The following is a 12,995-nucleotide window of genomic DNA, read 5'->3' on the forward strand; positions in this document are numbered from 1 at the left end:
AAGAGGAAACTCCCAGTCTAACAAAGCCTTCAGCATTTCCAACTTCAGTAAAGCATTAGTTAAGGCAGAGGGGGAAGGATTCTCTGCTGGGTGGAAAGCTTGCTTTTTGAGGGCAAAGATGGTGTGTGGGTAGGAAGAAGGACCTGGAGCTGAGGTTTCACGGAGGGGTTTGAGGAAACCTGCAAAGAAAAGGAGAACTCGCGGGGCATTTGGAGGAAAGCTAAACCCTCATGATTTGGGGGAGCTCATGATTTGGGGAAGGATGTTAGGCCAGTCTAACATTTCTGGTTCAGATACTGTGCTCGGAAACAAAAAGGTGAAAGGCGCAGGATCTGTCCTGCAGTTCAAATTCATCGTGCCGCCCCAAATCCCACCTGCTCAGGAAATACAAATTTTCTTCCCTGTCTACTAGTGAAACAGAGCAGAGGCAGGCAATTTTTCATTGGCCACAGACACCATCTTCTCTCCCCCGCACCCTCCACTTCTTCCTTTGGCCCCAAGCTCCTGTCAACTGTTTTTCTTTTTCTCAGGGACTTGTGGCCTTTTAGGATGAGGGAATGAGAACTTCCCCGGAATGTTTCAACTCTGAAAAACTGGCGGAAAATTATGCCGCCGATTCTCAGCAGTCTGACTCTAGATTTCGATTTGATGCAGGCATTGGGGGGGGGGGCGGGTTACAAAACTGCATCTCAGGCTGCTTGAGATGCAGGAATCACAGTTTATCCATTGCAGCCCCTCAGCTTGCCAATGGTTTCCAGGCCAGTTTTGTTTCCCTACCCATAGCACGAGAAACTTCACTTCCCGTGTTGGTTTTTACGAACAAACAATTCCGGCCGATCAGCACTGTTTGCGCAGCGGAGTTTGCCCCGTGTGAAGTTTTGACACGTCCGCAGCCATGGGGAGCATGAGTCCAAAGGGACAGGAGGAGCAGCAGAGAAGGAAAAGCAATTGGGGGAAAACCGGAAGCCGACGCAGCAGCAGAAGTCAAAGCCAAACCAGAACTAGTCCGAATGGATGACAGCTTTCAAGTCAACAGCCAAACCACACACCCAACCCGACGCCGCGAGGCCAAGCCAGAGCCGAATTGCATTCACAAAGTTTGAAAAGTTTCAAATGGGGGGTGGGGAAGGGGGGGGCATCCAGCTTTTCACCTGGGCAAAATCCAGTTGCTTCAAAGGGCCACTGTTGGGTTTGGTACGATGCCAGAGGCAAGAGGCGAGCCCAATTCTGCGTGGAGGTGTGAACCAGTTGGGTTTTCCAAAGATCAGAGGTTGGAAGGTGAAATTTGTGGTTGGATTGTTTCTTTGTTCGCTTCCCCCTTCTTTGGCTTTCGTTTTAATCAAGCCCAAACCAGACCCTGCTACGTACGCCCTGATTTAGAGGGGCGTTGGTTTTTTTTGTTTTTTGTTTGTTTTCTCCTACCTGTGATTGCACATTGGCTCCCACTTGAGACCCCTGGTAAGACTCCCCATTCAGACTCTGCATGTTCATGAACATGTCCCCAGAATTAGGAAGATTAAAAGAACCGGAAGAACCTAGAAAATGAAAGAGTTAGCGTGGCTGAATCAACAAGCGGGCGGCAAACAAAATGGGCGTGCAAACCCCCTCCCTGAGACTTCCGAAAGACACGGGGAAGCGCAGAGGAAGAGGAGAGGAACTGAAGGAGGAAGCCAAAAGTGGTTGGGTGGAGGACGGGACCCGCTAGAGCTGCGGAGGGCCGTTGGTGAGCTCCAGGACGCCGTGGAGAGGTGGAAAGCAGGTTTCGCATCCTCCAGGTCAGACTCTTGGAGACCATGGCAAGTGGGCTAGAAAAAGACTAATTTTTCTTTTTGTTCTACTGTGGTTCTTCCCCAAGATGGTGCCCTCCAGGAATAGTGGGACTACAGCATCATCCTGGCTGGAGATGATAGAGTTCCAGTCTAGCCGCTTCTGAAGAGCGTCTGTTGGAAGTCACAGCTACTTTGAGTGAACCACTTGCCAATTAATCAGCACTCTGGTGCTCCTGTGTTTGATTACACCCCTGGCTTGACTCCAGGCTGCATTTGGGGAGGCGACTCTCACAAAGGTGGAGACACCATATTATAAGGACATGTCTGAAGGCAAGTGGGAAAGGAACACGTTTTCAGGCAAAGTCAGCGCCTCGGGTGGGAAGGATCTAGACAGAGGTTGGGTAGAGCAGAACAAAAACTAAACTTGGCTTAATCCAGATGTTCGTTTCAATTAAATAAATACAATGAAGAGGAAGAAGCCCTCATTTCTTTGGGCAACATTAGGGAACTAGATTGATTTTCCACCAGAACAACCAAAAGACGTACAAACGTTCTAACAGCTCAGAGTGAAGATTTCTTTAAAACCAAATTCTTAAAAAAAACCATCAAGATCATATTTCCAGTACATGCACTGTTCATTTTGAGTTCAGGTTTGAATGGCTTTAAGGAAGGGGCTGTGTTGCCCCACTTTTCACAGAAATAAAGTTTCAACCAGGTATGCGCCTTGGGAAAAACTCAGCCAGGAAAAGATTGCATTTCAGGAAGGCCCGAATTTCACCTCCAAGGGAATTTGCAGGTCCTCTGATATAACCTCCCTTTCCCCCTGCCTTCCGGATCTGCTTTTTCAAATGCTACATTTTTTTAAAAAGGTAGAGACTTACCAGAGTTTGGTGTGGTGGGTGAGTTGGTCTGGTTGTTTTGGACAGCGGCTGCCACAGCGTGAGCCGCCGTCACAGCGGTTTTTGCAGCGTAAAGGTTGGCTTCTTCTTGAAACTTCCCTATGTTTTTCTTGTACCTGATTCTCTTGTTGCCAAACCAGTTGGATACCTGGAAAGGGAAGAAATGGAAAAGGGAAGGGGAAGGGGAAGGGGAAGGGGAAGGGGAAGGGGAAGGGGAAGGGGAAGGGGAAGGGAAGGGGAAGGAGAGGAGAGGAGAAGAGAGGAGAGGAGAGCAGAGGAGAGGAGAGGAGAGGAGAGGAGAGGAGAGGAGAGGAGAGGAGAGGAGAGGAGAGGAGAGGAAAGGAAAGGAAAGGAAAGGAAAGGAAAGGAAAGGAAAGGAAAGGAAAGGAAAGGAAAGGAAAGGAAAGGAAAGGAAAGGAAAGGAAAGGAAAGGAAAGGAAAGGATACCAGGTTGAGTACATAAGAGAATGCCAAAATTTGAAGGTAACTGACTGGTCATATCCTGGCTCCGTCCAGAGATATATTCCCTTTGGATGACCAGACTTGCTCTGCATCTTTACGTGAACCATCTTGATTTACCATTCCTGGATTCATGCCCAGCCTGATGCTTTCCTTTCCACATTTTTCTGAGTTTTGGCCTAGGATGCCCAGCATTTTTTTTAAAGGTATCCCTCCCCCCGAAAAAAACATATAAACCACAAATCAAAAGGCCTCTTGTATGCTTAAAATGGGTCCATTTGAAGATGAAACCTGGACAAAAATGTGTATTTTGTGGAACAGGGGAAATCTAAATTGAAAGTCATGGGAATGTTTGGGTATGTTTCAATTGCAGAACGACAGGGAAACAGGTTGATACAGGCTTATGGATCAGCATATGTAAAACTGACATGGGCTACAGATAAAACCAGTCTTATCTACCTGAACTCTAGAGCTCCATCCAGGGAAACTGATCAACAGTTTTGACTATTTAGTCAACGTTGTTCAGTGTTATTTATTCAAGTGATGCTTCCTCTTGGGTCTTGGGCCAAGATCTTCCCACCAATTAATATTTATTCCTTTATTATTTCAATGGATATCCAACCTCTCTGCCCCCAAGACTCTTTTAGTATCTGTTTTTATAATAATATATTTTTTTGAAAGGGATGGATCCGGGGACCATCTTCATACCAAACATGCTTGCTACGTTGAATTACAATTGGAGCCAACGGTCCTTGGCCCTCCTTGCAGCCATTGGAGTGACCTTCCCAGAATTCCACCCCCCATCCCAGAATTTCACCTCCCCAAGAAAACCACAGAACAAATAGAAGTGACCTTTGCTCGCCTGGGAAAGGAAGGCGGGAGCCTAAGGAGAAAAATCTGCAATTGTCTTTGTTAGGTGGGCTAAAACAACCTTGAGTGGCCTGCGAATAGAACTGAACTCAATCTGCTTGGGGAAAAAAAACCACCAGCCAACCAACCCTTTACTCACACACAAAAGAAGGGCGAAAATAAATCAATAATGCATGAAACCTTGCATTGTTGTCTCTCTTTGAAGATGGCCACACTGCTACCAAGCCAGCATCGAAGGCGCTCGCTATTAACCCACCCGAAGGTCATGGCCGGAGCAGCTGAAACAAAGCCGCTGGGAAAATGGCATGCGAGAACTGTTTTCTGATCTTGGCTGTTAGTGGGCTATGCGTAATTAATAACTGAAGTAGAAAACTATTGAAATTCTCCCGCCCCCACTGGCAAGCGTCTGTGTCAGTTGCCGTACCGGGGCCCTTGTGCAATAGAAAGGAAATCTCTCGCCCAGCTGAATTACAAAAAAAAACAGTAGATGTAACAACACTTATTTGCTTGCAGGGTAACCAGCTCACGATGACATCTATGTGTGCAAATCCCTCTGAATTCCTGGCTTCTTCCTTCCAAGTTCGTTACCAAAATAATTTTGCTTCTGATTGATTGACTGATTGATTACATGCCATCAAGTCGTTGTTGACTCTTAGTGATCACATAGATAGATTTTCTCCATGATGATCTGTCCCCAGCCTGGTCCTTCAGGTCTTCCAATGTTGCACCCATTGCCACTGTAACTAAATCCATTCTCCTTGCTGCTGGTCATCCTCTTCTTCTCTTTCCTTCCACCTTTCCCCGCATGAGAGCCTTCTCCAGAAAGCTGGGTCTTCACATAATATGTCTGAAGCAGGACAGTTTGAGCCTGGTCATTCATGCCTTGTGTGAGAACTCTGGGTTGATTCGTTCAGTGATCCATTGCTTTGGGGGTTTTTGGCTGTCCATGGTCTTCTCAGGAGTCTTCTCCAACACCAAGGTTCAAAAGCGTCAATGCTCTTCCTCTCCCGCTTCTTCAAAGTCCAACTTTCGCTTCCATGGAGTGTCACAGGGAATACCATAGCTTGCATGACTCTGATCTTCTTTGCTTCTAGACATGCAAATAGGACAGGTGTAGCATGGAGTCTGGAGCAATGGCTACTGTTGATATTTAAAGTATTTGCAGGCAGCTTGTCATCCAAACTGCTCCTGCCATGGTACAACCAGCCAGAAAACCAAGTAAAATAACATCTGCTCTCAAGGAAGGTCCCAGAAAAAGGACATCAAAGCCATAAAGAGCAAACCTCACTTGCTGTGCTGGAGAAGAACGTTTTTTTGGTCGAAAAGCTGTAGAATCTCAGAATGTTCTCTTCCCTTCCATCTTCATTTCCAAAGAAGGGGGAGGTCCCTAGCTGAAGAATATTGCATGGTGATTTGCATACAAGGACCCAAAATGCAATCTATGGCATTGACAATGAAAGAGAACACAGATAACAGGTGCAGGACAATGCTCAGCTCTGTCGCAAGTCCTAGAGGGCTACCATCAATTGAAATAGATGGACTAGATCATGGTTCCATCAGGTGCATTCACCAAAGCAAGGGTAGAAACCCTCTCCCTATGTTTAGGTTCCACCCTTTCCTCCACCAAACAGCCTACCCTATATCTCTGACACCACAAAAGAAGTCCATTCCCCCAAGTAAAGAGGAGGAACATTGCTGCCTGTTTGTTGCAAATGGCAGCAAAGCTCTAGTAATTTTAGTCTCCTTCGCTGGAAGGAGAAAGAAGCAAAAAAGAGAGAGCCTTGTCTCTCCTCCCACCATAGACCGGTGCCCAACAAACTTGCCGATCAGCTTTAAGTGAACTCCAGCATTCCCAGGGAGAAAAAGGGCATTGTGTGAAGCCCAACAATGTGCAGACTGGCTTAAGGACACCACATTATCTGGTACAGCCGCTTCTGTTTAGACCACGGGTGCACACCACCGTTTTTGGGCTCATGTATGTTCTGGAATTATGGGCCACACGTGGGCAGGGCAATTCGTGCCCAAAGAAAATAGCAGGCATGTTCTGAATATCAAGTGTGCACGTCCAGATCTTTTGACCTGACTGGCAAACACCACCCCCAACAGCTCTTTCTGCAGCCCAAATTCATCTCTGAAGGTTTTCTGAGCAGAACCTCTTTTGAACCGAGGAGAGGGAAGGGGCATGTAAAAAGTGTTGAGAAAGGAGCAAGCTAGGGGGACATTTCTAGACTTCAGTGGAGAACTTGTGAACCGTCTGCAGATCTAAAAGAGTTTGGGTTGGAAACGTGCTCCCTTGTCCAGGCCATCAAATTGCTGTAACTGAAACAAAGACAAAGTCTCATGTCTTTGAATTGGACAGAGCTGGTAGGATATAGCACGTCTAGCCCTGAGCTCCCTCATCATCTTAAGAAAGCAGGAAAGCCCTTGCTACCGTAATACTGGCCTTTGCTCTCCCCTAAATTAATGAAAGCCCCCCCAAGCTTTGAACGCAATAAGCAAAGGTGCATCTTTTGGCACGCCAAATTCCCAGGACGACCCACTGAAGTATTACATATATTGCACTTAATATTACCTTGTCAGTCAGGAAGCAATAATGCATTAATGAAAGCCGGCAAATAATTACTACGGACAATCCAATTATGGCTTTATTAACAGTTTCATAATTGCAGAATCTCTATACGTCAAGCAGATTGTCCGTGGATATATAAGAAATCGGGGCGTTTATGCACACCTCCGGACCCATCCAGCAATGGCCGCTACTAATAAAGGCTTGTTTAATTCACAGTAAAATTTTAATATCCCCACAGCCTAGGGAAGGCAGATTTGCTTGACATCAGATTGTTTCCACCCTGCCAGTCCCACTAGTTCTTAATCTTTAATATCAAGGCAATTAAAATTAATGGCCACTCATCCAAAGCCACTGTGGGCAGTGTTGTCTGCCATGCATTGTTTGACGAGATTACCTAGAGGTTAAACTAACAAGCAAGGTTTAATTGGAAGCAATGAAAGGCGCAGTGGATCGTACATTATGTTTAACCTGCCCAACGCAACCCGAGGAATATCAAAGTCAGGACTGGCTTCCTCCCATCTACAAACATTAAATAAAATAAACACACACACATACAAATCCATGATTTTTGGATTCCAGGGTCTCCTTCCAAGCAGCCCTTATTCCCTGAACGAAATTCAGGAGGCCGCCGAATTCGGCAGCCCGAGTCAGGAATTGATGTCTTCTTGCTGTGCGCGAGAAGGTCTGGAAAAGCCACCCGCTCTGCACGCGGTGTGCAATTTCGGTGGGTCAACTATCATCAAAGCCATGGCTAACTCCATAATAGAGTTCATTCCTTTTCGTTGCTGCCTCCGAACACACCCAGGCATTGCCTTGGAGGCCCAGCTGAAAACAACAAAAGGATTTAGAGCCACATCTTTTTATACCCCCCAAGCCACTGGTGTCCTCTTGGAAGCAAACAAATAAAATCTGTATGGATGTTGGACAGCAGGACACATGTGACCGTGCCAGACAACACCTATGGACACTCCAAATGAAATATTAAACTTAAAATGGCCCTAAATTTCACAAGATGGCATTTAAAAAACCCCGAAAACAAAGAATGGAGCTTCTGCCTCCTTAAATGTGTATTTCTCTTGCAAGGGTGGCTCTGCAAACCATTTCAGGAGGTCCTTGTCCTCTGCGAAGGTTTCTAGGACCTTGTGTCCTTTGATAACAAAGAGACTCCATTACGAATCGCCAAGACTAGCAAAATTGCCATCAGGAGCGGAAGAGTCGCAGATGGCTTTTCTTCTTTTGAAGAAATATAAGGTAATGCAAAACATAACAAGCCACGCCGTCTTATTGCCTTGGCCATTGCTGCAGAAGTCAATAAAGACGTCCAAATCAAATCAAGCAAGTCCTTGACGGAGGTGCTGTTCATACCCATTGGGGAAGGCATCATTCTCAAGAAATGGGATTTGCAAAAGAGATCTTTGGAAAGAGTTCCTGGAGTCGCAACACGATGCTGTCTCCAACCCCTTCCCTATTCAGGCAAGGTTTTGCTCAGTGTCAAGGCTGACAGCCATCCGACAGCCCAAGACCTCTTGACCTTTTCAGCAGACAGATGTAGCACCTGCCCCACTCAGACAAGGCAGAAGAAAGGATGACCACCAGCTTTGCACTGATCACCTTCTCCCCTTTCCATACACTTATCCTTCACTTCTGATCTGCAATTAAGCCTTCCCACCCCCAAACGCCACGCAGCTGCTGGAAAAAAGAGTCTTCTTCTCTCGGGTGGTCCCTCACCTCTGAAAATTCATTGAGTGCATCTGTTACCACTGTTCAGGTCCCATTTTTGAAGAGAGGACTGGGAAAGATGCTGGCTTGGAATCTTGTAAAGCAGTGAAGTGGCCAATTCACACATCGTACTAAGCCATAAGAGGGTTTGGTTCTAAGAACTATGGAGTGGTTCAGGCGATGGGCTGGCATTCAGAAGGCCCAGGTGGAAGCTTAACCTCTTCCACAGAAGTGCATGGAGCAGCTTCACGTCCTTCACTTGATCTCAACTCAGCCTGCCTCGCAGAGCTGTTGTGGCAAAGAAAATTTGCAGGAGGGAATATCATGAGCAGTCTTAAACTCCCGAAGTAAAGGTGGGATGTGTATTCAACAAACTACTAAACTAACATCAAGTGGAAGCTCGAGGTCAATAAACTTGTGATATTTCCCCACCTCTCCTACTCACCATCCATAAAAAAAGTGCTATATTGTATTCTAAAAAAACACTGTGCTCTTTTCAATCTAAATGAACGCATGAGTAAATGTAGACATCCTTTTAAAGTCCTCATTTTCTTAGAGGGTGATGCATAGTTGAATAAGTGTTAGGGTTTGAGGGACACCCCCCCAAACAAATTTCTAAAAGGCAGCAAATAACAACAGGCCAACTCTGGCTTGTTAATACCCCTTATACAATGCACGAATTCCTAGCAAAGAATGCAACATTATCAATAGAGGTAACTCTAAAAGTCTTAGCTTTTCCTTGTGGACAGGGGGATCTGCAGCGGAGGTGGGGGAAGGCAAGGAGAGAGAAAACGACAAAAGCAGCATTGTGCCAACACAATGCAAGTCCGGCCCCTTTTATATGTGCATCATGATGTCGCTTGCGTGTCCAAAAGGAGCCGCGCTTGCATCGCGACGGTGCAATGTGGCTTTTGTCGTTCCGATGGAAGCAGCAACTCCTGCAGACTTGTCGAAAAGGGTTCCCCGGACGTCAAAACAGCCCACGTTGAATCCTGTTGACTCTCAATCAACAATTCAAAGTAGACCTTGGATGATCGTGCATGATGCATGGCAGGAATTGCTAGCCCCTTGCTTTCTCCGCTATCCCATAAAATAAGAGTGTCCTGCTGAAGGCACCATGCTGCAAATTGCAAGGACAGAGCGCTAGGCCAGCTGTACATCAGGACCATTTGTCTGCCATTCCTTGTCTTCTCATCACCTTCCAAGAAATGGGCACGCTCTGCAAAAACTCCCAAACTTTCCAAGCCATTCCTTCAGAGAAACAAATGAACGATAATGCAGGAGCGAGCCGAACAGATTCTACAGCGCTGGCGTTTCCAACATTTGTGGCTCCCCTCTTTGCAAAGCATTCTGGGTCTCATCATTTCTCAGCCCTTGCTCAGCGTTCATCTCCTTCACGCACGTTAGAAGTTTTATTTTGGGGTGGAGGGAGGGTGAATAGATACATCTATTTAGTGCCACATTTTTCATTTAAATAAACTATCTGTGCATTAAAAGAACCGATGAACATCACTCTGCTCCCAGTCACTGAAAGCCAATTAATTAATTGGGCTTAACTGTATATTACATTTCAAACAATACCCTTGCACTTATTCATCACGTTAATTGCAATGTTAAATTTAAAAAAAGGCAATAAATTATTCTTAAATCAGAAAGATGCACAACTTTGGGGAGACTGAGTAGCGAGAGGCATGTCTGTTTGATCTGGGATCGGAATGATGGCCACCATAACATTCTGCCCTTCAAAAATCAGAGAAAAACAGAGTGTTTCCAGACAAACAGAGCTTCAGGTTATATTTCCCCTTGTTTAGTCGTCAGCTTTACATCCTGCTTTGAATTAAAGGCCCCAGTTCTGAAACCCAAAGCGGTAGAGACAACTACATGGTTTTAATGCTGCATTCTTGATTTGGGCTGTGAAAAGAAATTAGTTCTACCAACAGTCCAATACATATCTTGAGATGCTCTTTATGGCTGATTCTTTTAAGGATAAAAGTGTCCGTGGGTCCGCTAAGCTCCTTCCTCTTCAAAACGCATGATTAATGAATGACCTATGTTTTTGGCCCTTCAATTTTTTATTACGCCTGTCCTGGTATCACTTTACAAAAAGAGGCCACCTTTCACCTGATCTTCACTGAGCCTTCAAGGATGGCAATGGACAATTTTTTCCAGTCCAAGGTTTGCATTTGATTTGAGTGGCTTCTTTGAGACCACTCTCCAAAAACTTTGGATCAAGACCGAAGCAGTGGATTTAGCCAAGACTTTCTTACCCTTTGAAAACTCAAACAGATACCTTTTGGTGTCCTAAAGAGTAGCCTCCATGGACTTTAAAATGGACCCAGAGTTTTTTCAAGCTTCGGTTGTTCTACTGAGTGGAAGCAACCAAGTTACTGAGTAACTGGCTTCCACTGGCTTCCAAAAATCCATCTAAAAAGGACAATAGCAATTAATATAGGAGGTGTCCAGTTAACAACTAATCATCTCTGTCCACAAGCAGAGTCTTTCCCTGTGGAGGTACAAGACTTCTCCATAGAAGAAGCCAGCATTGGAAAATCAGAAGCCAGCAGGGATATCAGAACCTGATACAAAGAGGGGAAAAGATAGACTCTATTTTGGCTGTAAATTCTCCAGGGATCTGCCTGCTCACACTGCAAATAGGATTCTGATCTTGGTAGAGCCTTAAGGTAATTCTTTTTGGTCTTTTTCTGCAGTGCTCAAATTCCCATGACCGCAAAAGGAACATCTGCAAGTCGCCTGAAAATCCAACCATTTTCTTCTGCTCTCGCTAGCCACAAAGGAATAATGCTGGGTAGAGTTCAAGTAGGCCACAGAGAGTTTCTCCCTTTCTAGCACATCATTATGTGATTCACATGAGTAGGCCTTCCTTACAAAGGGAAATCATATCATACGTGAGGCCGGCTTTTAAATTCTAATGAGCATCTCTCAGGACAAGTTCCCCCATCAGCCAGAAGGCCTGAGAATCACGGAAAGCTTTCCGAGCACAAAGATGGGAATCAACCCATCCCGGGGCTGCTTAGCTCGTCCACGAGAGCCGAGACAGAGGAGCTCCTGTGTTTGTGCAGGGGAGACGCAACTCCCCACCACAAATTGGACAAAGGACGGGGATCTTTCAGCTCTGTGCATGGACAAGCAAAACATCCGAGGGTCAAATTCTGAGCAGGCCTCTGCTGGCAGACAATGGCAAGGAAAGAATGCAGAGCATGGAGCTTTTCTGGTCCAGGGGACAAGCAAAAGCTGATATTTGGGAGGCAGCTGGCAGGCAGTAAAGAGGGGAGAATAAGCCAGACAAACCAAAACCCAAGGGCAAGGGAAGAGAGGGAGGTGGAGAAGCAAATGGAAAGTTCCTTGCAAGCATCCACTGCTTGAAGATTTTCTTCCCAGAATCTTCAGGACTTTCCACCAAGGAAGCGAGTTTCTCAGCTGAGCCCAGCAGCTTTTTGCTACCTGCATTTCTAGCCACCACCAAAGCTGTTTGTGGCCATCAATAATATTAACCAGGATCATACCAGTAAGAGGACAAGTGTTGCGGGGCTGAGAACTTGAGGATGACAGCTTCCCCAGGAATACTCGACCAGCATCTTTTCAAAAGTTACACTGGATGTATTATTAACAGCTGCCCCCCAAATGGTTTCTAATTTGGGGGGATTGAGTACAGATGAGCTAGCAATAACTTTCATTAGGGCAGTGCACATCATTAAGTAATTATTTCATGTATCACTCTTATGCACAACGTCCCCAGTGAAAGATGGGGGGTGTATCCATATGCATGGGCTGTCCACGCTCCAAGTGCGAAAAGAAGTATTTTGTCATTCATAAAATGATGCAAGTAGAACTATCATTCACATTCAGAAGGGCCGAGAATGACATTTCCAAATCCTTCGCCTCCGGATCTTCGAAAGTGAAAAACAGAAATCGCTAACAAAGCCTGTCAGAATAGGTTTTATTTTCGTTCTCTTTGCAGGCAATGTTGATCCAGTGCAAAAATGAAACATTTACACCTCTGGGCCTTACACTTTCCTTCCTGGGCACCCCTGCCACGTGGTTCAGGGAAACCAATAAATAAGCAAATAAATAAAATCAGATTTCCAATGCTGAGATTTCTGCTTTTGTTTTTTCCCTTCCTCCAGTGCTTGCTAGCGTAGCAAGCTGTTGACATTAAGACAACCGTGATGGTTTTTAGAGCGCTAAGCTGTTAAGCTTGTAAGTTTGGGCATGAATAAAAATCTAAAAACTCTCCCCCTTAGCTAAAGTCATCTCTTCTAAGGCAGGAGACGCCGAGCCTGCTGCTGTATTTTAAAAGCCTATGACATTTCTAATGTACTAAAGTGTCTCTGTTGTTTTGCCGATGCGACTTTCATTACCGTGGCGCAAATGGCTGTTACTGAACTGTTACTGAAGGGCTGTATTAGGAACAGGCAAGTGGGGAAATGGCTTAGACCAATGAGAGACAAAATGACCCATGACCTTCCCGGGGATTGACTCAGGGTTTAGATTTAATCAACCCACGGTAGGTAAAAAAGAGCTCCAATCGGTCTAACTAATTGATTGACAAGCAAGAAGTTTGCATTGTAGGACAGCAAAGCCAAACATGAATCCTTGTTCTTGGGTTTGTCGTGGGATGACATTCGAAAGGGAGCTGAAACTGCTCATCTAACTTGACAAGCAAGAGCTTCTCAGTGGTGGCACTGGAAC

The 12,995-nt window shown here is 45.5% G+C and overlaps 1 protein-coding gene across 3 annotated transcripts in view; it reads right to left on the reverse strand.

The window, feature by feature from the left end:
- The window catches only part of PBX3 (PBX homeobox 3), a 159,330-nt gene that overhangs the window by 8,023 nt on the left and 138,312 nt on the right, over positions 1-12,995 (reverse strand). For 2 of the 3 annotated variants that reach the window (XM_088147011.1, XM_007426838.4), the window contains 2 exons: positions 2,651-2,816; positions 1,423-1,535 (listed from right to left, as the gene is read on the reverse strand). In XM_088147011.1, coding sequence (XP_088003137.1) covers positions 1,423-1,535; positions 2,651-2,816 — 279 coding nt within the window. The remainder of the gene's footprint in view (positions 1-1,422; positions 1,536-2,650; positions 2,817-12,995) is intronic. The other variant, XM_007426839.4, reaches the window with a different exon arrangement.

The sequence above is a fragment of the Python bivittatus genome, unplaced genomic scaffold, assembly GCF_059951505.1.
Source record: "Python bivittatus isolate LINGU-HERP-01145 unplaced genomic scaffold, Pbiv_v1 ctg000160_np1212, whole genome shotgun sequence".
Classification (NCBI taxonomy): Eukaryota; Metazoa; Chordata; class Lepidosauria; order Squamata; family Pythonidae; genus Python; species Python bivittatus.